General features: G+C 39.1%; 1 protein-coding gene across 1 annotated transcript in view; it reads left to right on the forward strand.

Annotated features, from left to right (window-relative positions):
• The window catches only part of LOC110193499 (phospholipid-transporting ATPase ABCA3-like), a 337,264-nt gene that overhangs the window by 300,805 nt on the left and 17,498 nt on the right, over positions 1–18,961 (forward strand). The window contains 6 exon segments of the mRNA XM_078151735.1: positions 13,325–13,509; positions 15,180–15,327; positions 15,854–16,015; positions 16,258–16,562; positions 18,049–18,183; positions 18,437–18,631. Coding sequence (XP_078007861.1) covers positions 13,325–13,509; positions 15,180–15,327; positions 15,854–16,015; positions 16,258–16,562; positions 18,049–18,183; positions 18,437–18,631 — 1,130 coding nt within the window.

The raw sequence follows: 18,961 nt of genomic DNA on the forward strand, positions 1-18,961 counted from the left end.
TCCATGTTTAGTAGCTGAAGGAGAAGAGATGGCGTGTCATTAAGACCACTGTCAGTATATAAGTTATTTCCCCAGCATGGGGACTCTCTGTGAAGCAATTTAAGACCTCAAGGAAGACATAAAGGACAAATGCTTTAGAGGTGTTACTAGTAGTTTGCTCTCCAGAAAATTAATTACATTGATCCTTTCAGAACAAGAGGACCCTGCTGAATAGGAATAGGGTCATGGGGCTCAGCGTCTGATCTTGTGACAGAAAGCAAGCAGTTAAACTCTGTGTCAAATGGGGAAGATAGTTTACAAATACCTTAGCCTCTTTAATCCATTAAAAATTTTAAGATTATGACTCATAAGTTGAATATTTTAGAATAGAAAAAGAATAAGAACTTAATGGGCCATTAAGCCAGCCAACAATTAGCTTAGGTTTAATTCATGTTCTTTTGGACTAGTGAACTGTCCCAAGAGCTCCAGCTTTGTGGTGTTCTCAGGGTCTAGTTTCTGCTAGTGGTGTTGCCTTAATAGTACAGAGATGGATGATAATAATTGATTGAAACCCTAAAACAAACGATTTTAAGGCAGCCTGAAATAAATTAGGCTAGTTCTAAAATTTTTGTAATGTTGGAGAAAAGGGCAAGGAAGTCTTCATCTCAAACTGAAACCCTGGTTAAAATCTTGTCTTCTTCACCAAAACCTCCATATTGTGGCCTCTAATTGTTTTTTTCAGTAAAGCTAGTATGGAGGTTGAATTAGCCCAGCTCTGTGGAGCACCTGCCTACACATTCAAGTAACTATGTCATGAAAAGGGGGACAGAGGGTGGGGTGAGAGGGGATGGAAGAGGCTTATGGACAATGTTACTTAATGAACTATATGCAAGCCTACCTATAATAACCTAAAATATTTCCTTATATATCTTTTATTCATCTATGTATGATTGAAAATTATTATTCTATCAGGTCATGAGTAACAACAAGATAGGTAAGCCAGAATAATCTTTTCGGTAATCTGGTTATACCTAGGGAACACAGGTTATACCTACAGGCAACATGGTATGGTGGATAGGATGATAGACTGGGAGTCTGGAAGACCCGATTTCAAATTCTTCCTCAGAAACTTAAGAGCAATGTCTATTTTGACAAGACATTTAACCTCTATGGTTCCTCATCTGTAAAATGAGAAGATTGGGCTCAATGACCTTTAAGGTCTGTTCCATCTCTAAAGTTATGATTCTGTGAATCGATGATACATATTGAAGGTATGAACATTAAGTTGTCAGTCTGTGTATGGACAAGTGCATGAATACCATAAGTTCAGGTCACACACCAGTTAATTAGCAAAAGAAGAGGGAAGCAAGCAAGCAGCATGATTCCAATTAACAGGCAAGTAATAAACTAAGTATGCAGTTATTAAGTACCTACAGTGTTCCAGGCACCATGATAAGTGCTGGGGATACAAGGACAAGAATTAAATTCTCCATGCCCCCCAAGTAGCTTATATTCTAATAAGGGTAATAATGTGTATACATATAAGTACATATTAAATATATGTACAAAATTTAGGTTAATTTGGAGGGGAAATGGCAGTAGGAACTAGGAAATCAAGAAAGGCTTCATGTAAAATCAAAAGGTTGAACTGAGTTTTGGAAAGAAAAAAGAGATTTTAAGAGGCAGAGGAGAGCCATTCATTTTATAGAATTAGATTATTTAGTTTCCAGTTATTTTTAGTCTATCTTTCCGTGGCCCTTTATTACATATAATTTTTATTACATTATGATCTGAAAAGGATGCATTTAATATTTCTGCCTTTCTGCATTGGATTCTGAGGTTTTTATGCCCTAGTACATGGTCAATTTTTGTGTATATGCCATGTACCACCAAGAACAAAGTATATTCCTTTCTATCCCCATTCAATTTTCTCCAGATGTCTACCATACTTAACTTTTCTAATATTCTATTCACCTCCTTAACTTCTTTCTTGTTTATTTTGTGGTTAGATTTATCTAATTCAGAGAGGGGGAGGTTGAGGTCCCCTACTAGTATAGTTTTACTGTCTATTTCTTCCTGTAACTCCCTGAACTTCTCCTCTAAAAATCTAGAGGCTATACTATTTGGTGCATATATGTTTAGTAATGATATTATGTCATTGTCTGTGGTGTCTTTTAGCAGGATGTAGTTTCCTTCTTTATCTCTTTTGATAAGATCTATTTTTGCTTTTGCTTTGTCTAAGATCAGGATTGCTACCCCTGCTTTTTTTTTACTTCAGCTGAAGCATAATATATTCTACTCCAGCCTTTTACCTTTACCCTGTGTGTGTCTCTCTGTTTCAAATGTGTTTCCTGCAAAAAATATACTGCAGGATTATGGTTTTTAATCTATTTTGCTATCCATTTCTGTTTTATGGGAGAGTTCATCCCATTCACATTCACTGTTATGATTATTTTTTGTGTCTTTCTCTCCATCCTATCTCCCCCACTTAAACTTTTCTTTCTCCTTTCTCCCTTTCCCTCCTCACTAGTGTTTTGCTTTCAACCACTGCCTCCCTCAGTCCTGCCTCCCTTCTCTTAGCCTTTCCCTTTTCTTCCTCTTTACCCTTATTGCCTCTTCCTTCCTTCTATCCCCCTTCCCTTTTCTTTCCCTTTTCCCTCCTACTGCCTACAGGGCAAGTTAATTCTATACCTAACTGATTATGTTATTCCTTCTTGAGCCAAATCTGATGAGAGTAAGGTTCAAAACAATGCTCATCTGCCTCCCTTCTTTCCCTCTACTGTAATAGCTATTTCTGCCTTTTCCTGTAAAGTAATATACCCTTGTTTGCCTCCTCCTTTCCTTTTCTCCCAGTACATTTCCCCTAGTTAGATCAGATTAATCCACTTACTTAGATCCATTTAAACCCACTTGATTAGTTTTTTTTATCATTACATCAAAGTCAACTTATACCCACCCCCTCTATGTATACTCCTTTAAAGTGGTGTAATAACAATACAGTTGTCAAGAGTTACAAGTGTTCATTTTGCCTTGTAGGGATGTAAACAGTTTGCCCTTATTAATAACATGTTTTTTTTCTCTCCTGTTTGCCTTTTCATGTCTCTTTGAGTCTTGTATTTGAAGATCAAATTTTCTGTTGAGCTCTGGTCTTTTTATCAGAAAGGTTTGGAAGTCCCCTATTTTGTTGAATGTCCATCTGCTCCTCCCAAAGATTATGCTCATTTTCACTGGGTTAATCCTTGGCTGCAATCCAAGCTCCTTTGCCTTAAGGAATATCGTATTCCATGCCCTATGATCTTTTAATGTACAAGCTGCAAGGTCCTGCATAATCCTAACTATGGTTCCATGATATCTAAATTGTTTCTTTCTGGCTGCTTGCAGTATTTTCTCTTTGGAATTTGGCTACTATATTCCTTGGCATTTTCAATTTAGGATCTCTTTCAGGAGGTAATCGTTGGATTCTTTCTATGGCTATTTTACCATCTGGTTCTAGGACCTTAGGGCAGTTTTCCTTGATGATTTCCAAAAGATGAAGAGGCAGAGGTGAGGAAAGAATGCATTCCAGGCATGAGGTCTAGCCAAGGCTAGAATTGTAAAAGTCATACAAGAAACAACAAGAAAGGTATTTTGGTTGGCTGCTACTGTTCACAAAAGGAGATTTAGTCAGTGTGACTGAGGCAGTGGAGAGGGATCAGGTCAAGCAATGACCACTACAGGCTGGACACCTATGGAACACAAAAAACATGGGTCCCAGCATGGAGAGACTGACTAACCAAGGTCAGGAACCCTGGCTTGAAGAGGCCTGAGACAGAAGCTAAAAACCCGAGATAAAAAGCAACTGGGGGAAGGGGGAAGCACGCAAGGAGGTGGTGCAGTGGGTACAGCACTGGCCCTGAAGTCAGGAGGACTCAAGTTCAAATCCAGCCTCAGACCCAACACTTGAACTTACTAAGAGTCTGACCCCGGGCAAGTCACTTAACCCCAATTGCCTAAAAAAAAAAAAAAGCAACTGGGTATTCAGTGCCATCAAGAAGAGAATCATTAAATTAAACAAGGAGTTCTAGCAACAGTGTTATGACCCCAGAGAACACTTAGCTTCTGTTGTTTTTTTTATGCTACCTGCTCAATGAGGGTGGCAGATAGCTGTCAAACACATATGATTAGGCAGAAATGTCACCCGCTTTGGATTTTGAGGGAAGCAAAGGCCTAGACTCCAGGGTTGGGGAACCTGTAGCCTCGAGGACACATGGCCATCTAGATCCTTAAGTGCAGCCTTTTGACTGAGTCCAAGTCAAAATTTTACAGAACAAATCTTTTTATTAAGGGGCTGCACTTGAGGACCTAGAGGGCATGTGGCCTCAAGGCCGCAGGTTTCCCACCCCTGGCCTAGACTACATAAAAGTAAAAAAATTGTTGAGAAATTTATCTTCACTCTTTGCCCCAAACAGTGGCATTCCATTCCCCTACTTCAGTTTGTTGCAGTCTGACAGGTTGAGACCCCTCAAAGACTGAAGTACAGGACAGGGTCATCTGGAATGAATTCATAGACTCAAGTATTCTCTAAGTCAAGGTGACAAAGATTTATTGTTACACTTTTTAGCAGGCAAGGATTCTTAAGAAACCTGCGACCTTACAGAGGTACAGTTAAAGTTTATATAGGATAACATATAATAAAACGTGTGTCAAATATGCTAACTAGGTGATTCAGGGTGGGATTAGGGAGTGGTTAAGGAGTGGTCAGTTCTTAAAGGAACATGCACTTCTTGTACTTACAGCACAGGCGTTTTATCCATAGTTCACTAGGAAAAGCCCACAAGGGGGGCCACATGGAGGTGTGGTTTTAGGCCTGCTACATCACTAAGTTAACTAGAGTTCAGTGGTAACTGAGAGTTGTCCACTCTGCCACCAGTCAATGTCTTGTTTGACAAGATAGATGTAGGGAATATACATATGTCTTAAGTCTAGAATACAGATAATAAAGAGTCCAGGATGTAGATAATGAGGTAGGGTGGTAGTATAGATAGTCCAGTAGGTAAGAATATCTTTATGAGCCAGTGCAAAGCCAGTTCAAACTAATAATTCCTTCAGGTGCTGTTTGTTACAGCACCAAGGAAAGAGATAAGGCTCTGGTTGAGGCCTACTCGTGAGTAATTGCTAGGTACAGTGTCCTTGGGCTGGGATAAAACTGCCAGAGACAGTGTTTCTGAGGCTAGGGAGAAATTGGGGTCCAAGAACAAGCACCCAAACACAAGCACCCAAGCACTCCCTCAAGTTAACCAGCAAATTGTGTGTATATATATGTGGATACATACATATATCTAAAACGTCTTAAGTTGGACTTCCGCTTCCGGGAGCCAAGATGGCGGAGTGAAAAGGTAGTCGCTCTCACTCTCCCATATCAACCTCTGAAAACTCAGAAAATATCACCCCAGAAAAAAAAAAAAACTGGAACACCTGAACTAGAAGAAAGACGGGGAGCAGCAGTGCAGCAGCCCAGCAAATGGGTCTCCCAGTGCCTCAGCAAAAATAAGGGAGGCAGAACTACAAGGGGCCCCAGGCAGATAAGTACCCTGTGGCATTCATCTGAAAGGAGGTGAAGAAAACAACCTAAAGGCTTCCTAAAGACCTGGCCTTGCTGATTCCGACCCAACACCAGATGAGCTGTCGGAGCCCTGCAGCCTCCAATTGTGAAGAAATCCTGAAGCCCAGGTGGTAGAGCAGGCAGACACCAAACCTGGACCTCCGAATGCCTCAGTGAGGGCAGGGAAACCAGTGGAAACCACCTCAGAAAACCACCAGGTTCCTCAGCACTCTACCACAAAGGAATCTCCCAGTGCATTAGCAGAAACGAGGGAGACAACACTGCAGGGGGCCCCAGGCAGATAAACATCCTGCAGCACCCATCTAAAAGGAGCTGAAGAAAGCTAAAGGAAAGGAAAAGCAGGCAACCTAGAATTGCCTGAAAGTTCCAGCCTTGCTGATTCCAGCCCAACATGAGGTAAGCTGCCAGAAACCTACAGACTCCAATTCCCAGCATAAGAGGCCCCAGCATGCAAAGCCAGTGACCAAGACCTAGGCTCCCAACACAAGAAGCTTGGGTCAGTACCCTCTGTTCCCCAGCAGGAGAGCTCAATCTCTTTAAAGGCCAGGGAATAAAGAAACACCATGAGTAAAAAGAAACGTACCATAGATTCATATTATGAGAAGAGTGAAGATCAAGACAGAAATTCTGAAGAGGACAACATTGTCAACAAACCCACATCTGCAACAACAAAAGGGAATATGAACTGGTCTGAAGCCCAAAAAGCCTTCTTAGAAGAGCTCAAGAAGGATTTTAATAGTCAAATGAGAGAGGTAGAAGAGTCCTTCAAAAATACAATTGGCCAATTGGAAAAAAAATACACTGAAGAAAACAAGTCCCTAAAAAACACAATTGGCCAATTGAAGAAGGAAGGACAAAAACTAACAGAAGAGTACACTGAAGAAAACAAGTCCCTAAAAAACACAATTGGCCAATTGAAGGAAGTACAAAAACTAACAGAAGAGTATACTGAAGGAAACAAGTCCCTAAAAAACACAATTGGCCAGTTGAAGAAGGAAGTACAAAAACTAACAGAAGAAAACAATCTGTTAAAAACTAGAATTGGACAAATGGAAACTAATGTCTCTATGAGAGAGCAAGAATCAGTCAAACAGAAACAAAAAAATGAAAAAATAGATGAAAATGTAAAATACCTCATCAGTAAAACAACCGACCTGGAAAATCGACTCAGGAGAGACAATTTAAAAATTATTGGACTACCTGAAAATCATGATGAAAAAAAGAGCCTGGACAGTATCTTTCAGGAAATCATAAAGGAAAACTGCCCAGAAGTCCTAGAACCAGAAGGGAAAATAACCATAGAAAGAATCCACCGATCACCACCTGAAAGAGATCCCAAATTGACAACCAAGAATATAATAGCAAAATTCCAAAATTACCAGATGAAAGAGAAGGTGCTGCAAGCAGCCAAAAAAGACAATTTAAATATCATGGAACCACAGTCAGGATTACACAGGACCTTGCAGCTTCTACATTAAAAGACCACAGGGCATGGAACATGATATTCAGGCAAAGGAGCTTGGAATGCAGCCAAGGATCAATTACCCAGCAAAAATGAGCATCATTTTTCAAGGGAGGAGGTGGATATTCAACAAAATAGGAGACTTCCAAACTTTCCTGATAAAAAGACCAGAGCTCAACAAAAAATTTGATCTTCAAGTACAGGACTCAAGAAGGACTTAAAAAGGTAAATGGGACAAGGATACAATATTGTTAATATTTAAACCCCTACAAGGGAATATGAGACTTCCTTGAGAACTGTATTGTTATTACACCTTGTTAAAGGAGTATACATAAAGAGGGTGGATATTAGTTGACTTTGATGTAATGATAAAAAAAAATCTAATCAAGTGGGTTAAATGGATCCAAATAAGTGGATCAATCTGATCTTAGAAAAACTGAGAAAGGAGGAGGCAGACAAGGGTAAATTACATTACAGGAAAAGACACAAAATCCTATTACAGCAGAGGGAAAGAAGGGGGGAGCTTACTCTCATCAGATTTGGCTCAAGAAGGGCATAATATAATCAGTTAGGTATAGAAATCTAACTTGCCCTATAGGCAGTAGGAGGGAAAAGGGGAAAGAAAAGGGAGGGGGAAAGAAAAGGGGGGAAAGAAGGGAGGGAAGAAGCAGTAAGACTAAAGGGGAAGAAAAGGGAAAGGGATAATAAAAGGGGGAAGGGACTGAAGGAGGTGGTGGTCAAAAGCAAAACACTAGTGAAGGGGGAAAGGAAAAAGGAGAAAGAAAAGCATAAATGGGGGGAAAAGGATGGAGAAAAAGACACAGATAGTAATCATAACTGTGAATGTGAATGGGATGAACTCTCCCATAAAACGGAAACGGATTGCAGAATGGATTAAAAACCATAATCCTACAATATGTTGTTTACAGGAAACACATTTGAAAAAGAGTGACACATACAGGGTAAAGGTAAAAGGCTGGAGCAGAATATATTATGCGTCAGCTGAAGTGAAAAAAGCAGGGGTAGCAATCTGATCTCAGACAAAGCAAAAGCAAAAATAGATCTAATCAAAAGAGATAAGGAAGGAAACTACATCCTGCTAAAAGGCACCATAGACAATGAAGTAATATCATTACTAAACATATATGCACCAAATGGTATAGCATCCAAATTCTTACAGGAGAAGTTCAGGGAGTTACAGGAAGAAATAGACAGCAAAACTATACTAGTGGGGGACCTGAACCTCCCCCTCTCGGCACTAGATAAGTCTAACCACAAAATAAACAAGAAAGAAGTTAAGGAGGTGAATAGAACATTAGAAAAGTTAGGTATGATAGACCTCTGGAGAAAACTGAATGGGGATAGAAAGGAATATACTTTTTTCTGGCAGTACATGGCACATAAACAAAAATTGACCATGTAATAGGGCATAAAAACCTCACAGTCCAATGCGGAAAGGCAGAAATATTGAATGCTTCCTTTTCAGATCATGATGTAATAAAGGGCCATGGAAAGATAGACTGAAAAATAATTGGAAACTAAATAATCTAATCCTAAAAAATGATTGGGTCAAACAACAAATCATAGAAACAATCAATAATTTCATTCAAGAGAATGACAATAATGAGACAACATACCAAAACCTATGGGATGCAGCAAAAGCAGTTCTTAGGGGAAGTTTTATATCTCTAAATGCTTACATAAATAAAATAGAAAAAGAGGAGATTAATGAATTGGGCATACAACTAAAAAAACTAGAAAAAGAACAAATTAAAAATCCTCAACTAAGCACCAAATTAGAAAAATTGAAGACCAAAGGAAAAATTAATAAAATTGAAATTAAGAAAAATATTGAACTAACAAATAAAGCTAAGAGCTGGTTTTATGAAAAAACAATAAAATAGATAAACCTTTGGTTAATTTAATTAAAAAAAGAAAGAAGAAAACCAAATTACTAGTATCAAGAATGAAAAGGGAAGCTACCACCAAGGAAGAGGAAATTAAAACAATAATTAGGAATTATTTTGCCCAACTATATGCCAACAAATTTGACAATCTTAGTGAAATGGATACATATTTACAAAAATATAAATTGCCCAGATTAACGAAGAGGAAGTAAAATACTTAAATAACCCCATCTCAGAAAAATAAATTGAACAAGCCATTGATGAACTCCCTAGGAAAAAATCTCCAGGGCCAGATGGATTTACATGCGAATTCTATCAAACATTTAAAGAACAATTAATTCCAATACTATATAGACTATTTGGGAAAATAGGTGAAGAAGGAGTCTTACCAAATTCTTTTTATGATACAAATATGGTGTTGATACCTAAACCAGGAAGAGTCAAAATAGAGAAAGAAAATTATAGACCAATTTCTCTAATGAATATAGATGCAAAAATTTTAAACAAAATACTAGCAAGTAGATTGCAGCAACTTATCACAAGAATAATACACTATGACCAGGTAGGATTTATACCAGGAATGCAGGGTTGGTTCAATATTAGGAAAACTATCAGCATCATTGAGCATATCAACAACAAAACCAACAGAAACCACATGATCATCTCAATAGATGCAGAAAAAGCTTTTGATAAAATACAACACCCATTCCTATTAAAAACACTAGAAAGCATAGGTATAAATGGAGTCTTCCTTAAAATAATAAATAGCATCCATCTAAAACCTTCAGCAAGCATTATATGTAATGGAGACAGGCTAGAAGCATTTCCAATAAGTTTGGGAGTGAAACAAGGATGTCCATTATCACTACTGTTGTTCGGTATCATACTGGAAACATTAGCTTTAGTAATAAGAGAAGAAAAAGAAATTGAAGGTATTAGAATAGGCAAAGAAGAAACAAAGCTATCACTCTTTGCAGATGACATGATGATATACTTAGAGAATCCTAGAGAATCAAGTAAAAAACTACTTGAAATAATAAACAACTTTAGCAAAGTTGCAGGCTATAAAATAAACCCACAGAAATCATCAGCATTTCTATATATTACAGACAAAGCCCAATAGCAAGAGATAGAAAGAGAAATCCCATTTAAACTTACTATATTATAAAATATTTAGGAGTCTACTCCTCCTGAAACAAACCCAGGAACTCTATTACAAAACACTTTTCACACAAATAAAATCAGATCTAAATAATTGGAAAAACATCAGTTGCTCATGGGTAGGCCGAGCTAATATAATAAAAATGACAATCCTACCTAAGCTAATTTACTTATTCAGTGCCATACCAATCAAACTACCAAAAAATTATTTTATAGAGTTAGAAAAAATAATAACAAGATTCATTTGGAAAAACAAAAGGTCCAGAATATCAAAGGAACTAATGAAAAGAAATGCAGGGGAAGGTGGCCTAGCAATTCCAGATCTTAAATTGTATTATAAAGCAGCAATCATCAAAACTGCTTGGTACTGGCTAAGAAATAGGGAGGTGGATCAGTGGAATAGGTTAAATATGCAAGACACAGTAGTCAATGACTATAGTAATCTATTATTTGATAAACCCAAAGACCCCAGCTTCTGGGATAAGAACCCACTCTTTGAAAAAAACTGCTGGGAAAACTGGAAAAGAGTATGGCAGAAACTAGGCATAGACCCAAATCTCACACCATATACCAAAATAAAGTCAAAATGGGTTCAGACTTAGATATAAAGGCTGATACCATAAGTAAACTGGGAGAACAAGGAATAGTTTACCTATCAGATCTATGGAGAACAGAAGAATTCATGACCAAACAGGAGATAGAGAACATTATGAAAAGCAAAATGGATAATTTTGATTACATTAAATTGAAAAGTTTTTGCACAAACAAAGCCAATGCAACTAAGATTAGAAGGAAGGTAGAAAATTGGGAAAGAATTTTTACAACCAGTCTCTCTGATAAAGGTCTCATTTCAAAATATATAGAGAATTAAGACAAATTTATAAGAACACAAGCCATTCCCCAATTGATAAATGGTCAAAGGATATGAACAGACAGTTCTCAGATGAAGAAATTAAAGCCATCTATAGTCATATGAAAAAATGCTCTAAATCGTTATTGATTAGAGAAATGCAAATCAAAACAACTGAGGTACCACATCACACCTATCAGATTGGCCAACATGACAAAACAGGAAAATGATAAATGTTGGAGATGTGGGAAAATAGGAACACTAATACATTGTTGGTGGAGTTGTGAAATGATCCAACCATTTTGGAGAACAATTTGGAACTATGCCCAAAGGGCTACAAAAATGTGCATACCCTTTGATCCAGCAATAGCACTTCTAGGGCTATATCCCAAAGAGATCAAACAAATGGGAAAAGGACCCACATGTACAAAAATATTCATAGCAGCTCTTTTTGTGGTGGCAAAGAATTGGAAATTGAGAGGATGCCCATCAATTGGGGAATGGCTGAGCAAGTTGTGGTACATGAATGGAATGGAATGAACATGCTGACTTCAGAAAAACCTAGAAAGACTTATGTGGTCTGATGCTGAGTGAAGTGAGCAGAACCAAGAGGACTTTGTACACAATAACAGCCAGGTTATGTGATGACTAAGATTGTTAAACTGAACCCTTCTCAGCATTACAGGATCTAAGACATCTCCAGAGGCCTTGGATGGAAAATGCTGTCCACATCCAAAGAAAGAACTATGAAAGTCGAATCGCTATCACTTGTTTTTACCTTCTGTTGAGTTTTGTTTCATCTTTCTGATGGTTCCTCCTATTGGTTTTCATTTTTACTTACAACTTCACTAATGTGAAAATATGTTTAATGGGCATGTAAATGTAAAGCTTATATCAGATTGTGCGCCATCTCGGGGAGGGTGGGGGCGAAGAAAGGGGGAGAAAAATTTTCAACTCAAAAGCATATGGAAGTGATTGTTGATAAATCAAAATAAATTAATAAAATTTTAAAAAATAAAATAAAATAAAATGTCTTAAGTTATATTCTAATACAGAGATGTCAGGCAGCTGGCAGCAACACTATTAAGTGCTACCCAAGCCAGATTAAAATATAATTGGGAAACATTTAACAAAATAAATAAAAAATACAATAAAACATAGATAACATTATATTTTTAAACTAAGTCAGTATTAGGCCTGTAGGGATCTTTATGTACAGCTTAGTGGCCTTTTCTACTTTGACAGCACTATTCTCTATTACACATACCCCAAAGGCTCTTCTCCCTTTAAAAGGTTTCCCACTCTTCTCATAAGCTTTATCTCCTGTAGCATTTTTTGTTCTTACCTGATCCTTGAACAGAGTTGGAAATTATATAAATGGTGCCTGTTATTTTTCTCATCACAAGAGGGTGGGTCAATATCCTTTCACCTGAAAGGTTCAGAAAGAATTTGTTTCTAATCATTTATAATTAGTGTGATTAAGTTTCATTATCTCTGACTTTAGAATTGTCTCAATCCTTTTATAGCTGTTTTATGGGACTTAGAGGTTTCCACAGAAGAGGTAGTCAGTGAGACAACTACCTTTAATTGGCAAACTTTAATTCTCATAATGGAAGCAAGGGAAGTTGAGGCAAGCATCACAGACCCTAGAAAGGAAATAACCAGATCTCTGGAAGAACAGGATGTATCCATGACTCAGTCAGGAGCCCCAGATATTAAGGAGTAAGATCCAGGACTTTTTTTTTTAATGTGTACCTGTATCTCTGTGCAAATGGGTGAGAAAGATATATGGGGATTAAACTGTACATAGCACCAGGGAAAACTACTGACATTGATAACTCATTATAGTAACCAAACAAGAGAAAAACTGAAAATTAAATTATATTTAGGTTAATTGTTTACCATTTGTCTTACAACTATGTAATACAATAGCACAGATAATGATCAAAATTTACATTTATGTTGCATTTTAGGATTTGTAAAGAATTTTCCTTTTAACAGCTCCATGAGGTAGTGTAAATATTGTCATTATTACCCTTATGCTGAGTGGTTAAGCTAATTGCCTGTGACATATATCTGAAGGAGAATAAAAAGACCTGCCCAGTCTCCAAGTCCATCACATTTATAACTATGCCATACTATCATTTTATTAAATATGCTCTTGATGTTTTTTCCTTTGTTAGATTATCATGCTAAGTGCTGTCCAATCTTCCACGTTTATATAGCTCACGCAGCATGATCATCACAACTTTTAAAAATTAGAGAGAACATTTGTGATAAAAGAACCTTTCCAAATAGAGTATATAAGAAAGAAAGAAATCAGATCATCCCATAATGAATACATCTCTTTTTGTAATCCTCAGGTATTAAATATGAGATGAATATTTATTCATGGATGGGTCATGGAATCGGAAAATATGTTGCCTCAATGGCTATCTCAGGCCTCATTTTCCTTCTCATGCTTTCTCTCATTGAGAGCCAACTCTGGAAATTGAGAAATAAATTGAGCCGCTATATATTCTTTCGATGCTACAGAAACTGGTATGAGGTAAGTGACTAAGCATGTTATTTAGGAACATAACATTTTCTGTAAGATTTCTCACAGAACATGGAATTTTTCCTTCCATTGTACTGGCACCTGTATGGTATGTGTTAGCTGCCATCAAGTGGAAGGAGAGACTTACACATGTGTCAGCAGTCAGGGATTTCTCTGAGTAATCAACATACAACTATGACACTTTATAGTATCATAAAATCATTTCTTTAGAGCTGGGCAGGAACCTTGAACCCCTCATTTTTTCAGAAGAAAGAACAGAGGCAAAGTAAGTGGCCAGGGTAGGACTGGAACCTAGGTCCCCCAACTCCAAATCCATTGACCTTTCTGCCACACCATGCTGCATTCGACACATAAAAAAAACCTTTTATTCATTTACATCCAACTTTTTTATGCATTCAAATAGACATAATACTGACAACAAATAATGTTCATAGCTTGAAATAAAACATATAGATATATTAAGCTGACAATTTTCTATCCTGTTGTCCAAGACCATTCTTTTAGAAGCCAAGCTTTGTGCTCAAAGCCTTGATTGGCTGAAGATCTTTCATCAAAATGCCTTTCCACAAAAGCAAACATGAGAAGGAGGTGGGCGAAGAAACATGTAATGTTCTAAGTCTGTGGTCCCCCAGGAAGGAGAAAAATAGAAGATATCACAGAAGACTTGACCTTGGTCTGTTTTCTCACTCCTTTGGACCAGCATGGTGACTCACTCACATGTACTTTCTTTTATTACCCAACATTCCCTGAACTTCCATGGGGTATATGATATAAGAGTAGAGCCTGTAAAATCAAACCATGCACTTAATCAATGCTTATTGATTCATTTAAATATAAAGCTTATTTCTTATAATCATCCATTACCTGGGCAGGAAAGAGAACTTTCCTTTGAGACTCATTCTAAATTATGGAGCTCACTGGAGCTCTAGGGTGAAACCAGTAAAGAAGATTTTCCCAAATTCTTCCTACTTCAGTTCAGCATTCTCAGAGCTCCAGGTTATTTTGTTATTTTTATAAAAATTATTAGTGTGCCTATCATTTCCTATAAAGTTTCCATTTCTAGCAGAATAGGTATTACTTGGTCAAGGCAGCATCAGCCCAGTTTCCAGACCTGAAGGACAGTTTATTTTAAACCTCAGATCTGAGGTGATAGATGGGAAGTCTTCCTTACAGCCTTTTCAGAGTTTCCCATCAGCAGCAGCATTAACAACAAGCATTTATTAAGCTCTTATTATGTGCAAGATATTATGCTAATTATTTGGGATACATAAAAAGGTACAAACATAATCTCTGTCTTCAAGGAAATCAATTCTAAAGGGAAAGACAATAAGCAAACAATTATGTAAAAATGTTGGAGGGATTGTGGGAAAGATGAGACAGGAAGCATAAGGTGGAATTTGAGCTGAGTCTTGGAGGAAGCTAGAGAGACTGAAAGGAGGAAAGGAGGAGGGGATAGTATTCCAAGCATGAAGAGAATAGTCAGTGAAAAGATATGGAGCCAGGAGATGAGTGTTGTGGGTGAGGAACAGCAAGAAAGCCAGTGCTGCTGGATAAGGGAATACGTGAAGAAGAGCAAAGTGTAAGAACACTGGAAAAGTAGGAAGGGCCCAAGTTGTGAAGGACTTCAAAAGTCAAACAGGATTTTATGTTTGATCTTACAGGTAACAGAGAGCCACGGAAGTTTATTGAGTAGGGAGGTTATGGTCTTTCCTAAAGGGAGGTCGCAACTGGCAGCTGGGTGGAGGAAAGATTCGAGTGAGCAAAGACTTGAGGCAGTAAGACCACCCAACAGCTATTTCTTTAGTCCAGGTATGAAGCAACTGGAAGAGAGAATGGTGCTTGGGGAAAGATAGAAAGAGTTCTGTTTGGACATGTTGATTTTGAGATGCCTACAGGGCATCTAGATCTAGGTGTTGTTGGTGACGAAAGATGGGAGGTGAGGACTGGATAAATAGATATAGAATCATCAGCATGGAAATGATCATTTTAATCCATGGAAGGCAATCAGCTAAAAAAAGCTAGGTTATATAGAGGAAGAAAAGAGAGGACCCAGGATAGACCCTTGAGGGATACCTAAGGGTTAACAGGTGTGACCTAGAAAAGGGGATCCAGCAAAAGCCTGAGAAGGTGTGGTCAGACAGGTAGGAAGTGAACTAGAAGGGAGCACTGTCACCAAAACCTAAAGAGAGAGGTACTCAGGAGAAGAGAGTGATTAACAGTTACAGAAGATGGAGAGATCAAGAAGGAAGAGGATTGAGAAATGGCCACTAGGTTTGTCAGTAAGAGATCATTGGTAACTTTGAAAGTAGCAGTTTCAAATGAATGACATTGGAAGCCAGAATTCACAGGGTTCAGAAGAGAGTGAGAAATGAGCAGTTCCAGCGGCATCCGGTGAGCTCTTGCAGGCCCCAGAAAATCCGGGGGACAGGGTGTAAATCTCATGCTGGGCGGTACCAGCGTCCATGGCCCGTGAACGCTTCTAGGATGTCGCAACAATGTAGGTAATTTGGCCCTAAGGGCTGGAATGTCGGGCTGAGGATGCAGGCCGGGCTAGGAGCGTGCCGTGGATGGACGGGGCGCAGCAGCTCCACCTCAGGGGTCTTTTCCCTCAGTTCCCCTGGCCGCTTCCATGACACCCAGCGCTGGCCGAACCCAGGCAGCAGTGAAACAGGGTGTGTGTGGGGAGAGGGGAACCCTTGAAGGCGCTGGTCTCGCCCACCTCTCCCCCTCTCCTCCCAGCTACTCTCCTACCCACACCCATCCCAGCCGGGGTGGGGGGTGAGGGGGGGGGGGAGCCGGGAAGAAATCAGAGCCAGGGGCTCCAAGTTGCGGGGTCGCCCTTCCGAACGGGCGGTCTGTGCAGTCAGGACCCAGGATTTGGGGTGAGCCGATCCCTTCCAGTGGATCGCCCCCACTGTAGCAGGCTTATTGGCCAGGCCCGAAGAGCCCAAGGGCAAGGTGTCTCCCCTGAAAGTGCACGCGGTTCCCCCAGCAACCCCAAGCCGGGCAGCGGCCACCCTCCGGACCCACACAGCGGCAGTTGGGCTGGTTTGGGTGGCACAGTGGATAGAGACCTGTTCCAGGAGTTCGGGAGACTTGAGTTCAAATTCGACCTCAGACACGTAATAGCTGTGTGACTCTGGGCAAGTCACTTAACCCTCAGTTTCCTCATCTATAAAATTATCTGGAGAAGGCAATGGCAAACCACTCCAGTATCTCTGCCAAAAAAAATACCAAATGGGGCAGGAAAAGTCGGACATGACTAAAAAACTACTGAACAAGAGAGGAGAGGAATTGGAGCTTATGATTTAAAAGGATTTCTCAAGGAGTTTAGTCAAGAAGTGAAAGATATATGATGATAGCTAGCAGGATTGGTTCAATCAGGTGAGGGGTTTTTTTTTTCTTTTAAGGGTGGGAGAAATGTGGGTATATTTATAGGTAGATGAGAAGCAGGCGGTGGATATAGAGACCGAAAATTAGTAAATGGAGTGGGGCAATCTGCTAAGAGAAGACAGGATGGATTGATATCCAGGATGCATTGATATCCAGGATGCATGTAGAAGGATTTGTCTTAGGGAAAAAGGGCCATCTCTTCCTGTGAGATGGTAATGAAGGAAAAAATAGTAGTGGAAGACCACTAAGTGATGTGAGATGAGCAGAAAGAAAGCTCTCAACAAATGGCCTTAATTTTTTCAGCAAAATATGAAGCAGTCTTCGGAGAATGGGGAGGAGCATGTACCACAGGTGACTTAAGGAAGTATAAAAAGGTTTAGAATAGTCTTCCTGGTGATAGGATAGCGAATCAATTAGGAAGCAATAAAAGGATTGTATTGCTACAGTGAGGGCCCAGTTGAGATTTTTTCATGATTTTCTCCAGTGCCATTTAGTTGCATAGTAGCAAAGATTGGGGTTTGGCAAGGCATGATCAGTGATAGAACAAAGGGGCAGGATAGTGGAGTATAAAAAATAATGAATACTTGAACTGGATGACTGAGGGGTCAGAGTGGTCAGGGGAGGAAAGCATAGCTCTTGTAAAGGTGATGGTCTGAGAAAGAACTTAGAGGGTAGAAGGATTGGAGATCATGGTGAGAATAAACTGGGAAACACAGAATGATAAAAGATTATGATCAGATAAAGGAACTTCAGAGTTATGAAATTTACGGATGATGGTATGGTTAAGGGTATGAACATTTCTATATGCAGCTAAGGTGGGATGGAAGAATAAGTAATGAGAAACTGAAATTAGCAAGTTTAGGGGGAGTATCATTAAGCCTCAAGGCACTGAATTCATTGAGGAAGGAAGTAGAGATCAGTGGTGTGGAGAAATAGATCACAGGAAATGAGTAGATTGAAAAACTGGGAAGCTAGGGTGTTTGAAGGATGATCAGTATGTAAGTTGATACATCTATGTTAGCATCTTCATGTATGTCTCTCTTTCTGCCCTTTCCTATAACTGTCCCCCACCAGCTAACTTTGGCCAAGATCCCTAAAAGACATCCACATCTTTTGTTCCTTGTCTTTGGAATGTAGACACTAGAGATGAATGCAGAAACAGAGCCACCAGAGGATACTGATGTGTCAAATGAGAGGAAAAAAATTCAAGACTATCCTGAAGAAACAATTCCACTCGTAGAGAGTCCACTGATTCTTCAAGACCTAATGAAGGTAAAACTAGTCAGTGGTCAAAGTTGTCCTGGGCTTTATTAACCAGGGGCATAAAAGATGCATGTCAATATAGCAGATGTTTGAGATCTGCATCTGTTCTCCCTTTTGGGTAGAGAAGTAGACTATGCAAAAAAGGAAAACCTTTTTTGTACCCACCTTTGAAAGTGGAAAGTGGAAGACTACTGGTCTGTAGTTGCTGTTCTTGATTTAGAGGCATTATTTCTTCAGTATTATATTCTCTGGGTTTTCTCAGGTATATTATCGGTGGATGCCCATCCTGGCTGTGGACAGTATCTCCTTTGCAGTCATGAAAGGAGAATGCTTTGGGCTACTTGGTTTCAATGGAGCTGGGAAAACCACCACATTCAAAATGTTAACTGGGGATGAAACTATAACCAGTGGGGATGCATATTTTGATGGCCATAGGATCAACAAGAATATCAAAACGGTAAGATACTACTACTAGGATCCAAAGTGAAATGATTTCCTGAGATATATGGGGTTGGAAACCACAATGGAAGATCTGGGTTCATAAGAAGAAGGTACTTGGGGTGCTTATGGAAACAGTTAAGCAAAGATATGTTGATAAAATAAAAGTAACCTCTAAATAGAGTGTATCTTCTTGAGCCTCCTGGAGTAGGGGGGAGAAAAAGAGGCAGAACCACTGTATCCCTCATAGAGAAACATCTGCAGCATAACTGTATCCCTCATAGAGAAACATCTGCAGCATAGGTAACAGACCTCACAGTGTAGTGTCTGAAATTCAGGCAGATGTGGC

Source organism: Phascolarctos cinereus, unplaced genomic scaffold, assembly GCF_003287225.1.
Source record: "Phascolarctos cinereus isolate Bilbo 61053 unplaced genomic scaffold, phaCin_HiC Scaffold_4;HRSCAF=312, whole genome shotgun sequence".
In the NCBI taxonomy this organism is placed as follows: domain Eukaryota; kingdom Metazoa; phylum Chordata; class Mammalia; order Diprotodontia; family Phascolarctidae; genus Phascolarctos; species Phascolarctos cinereus.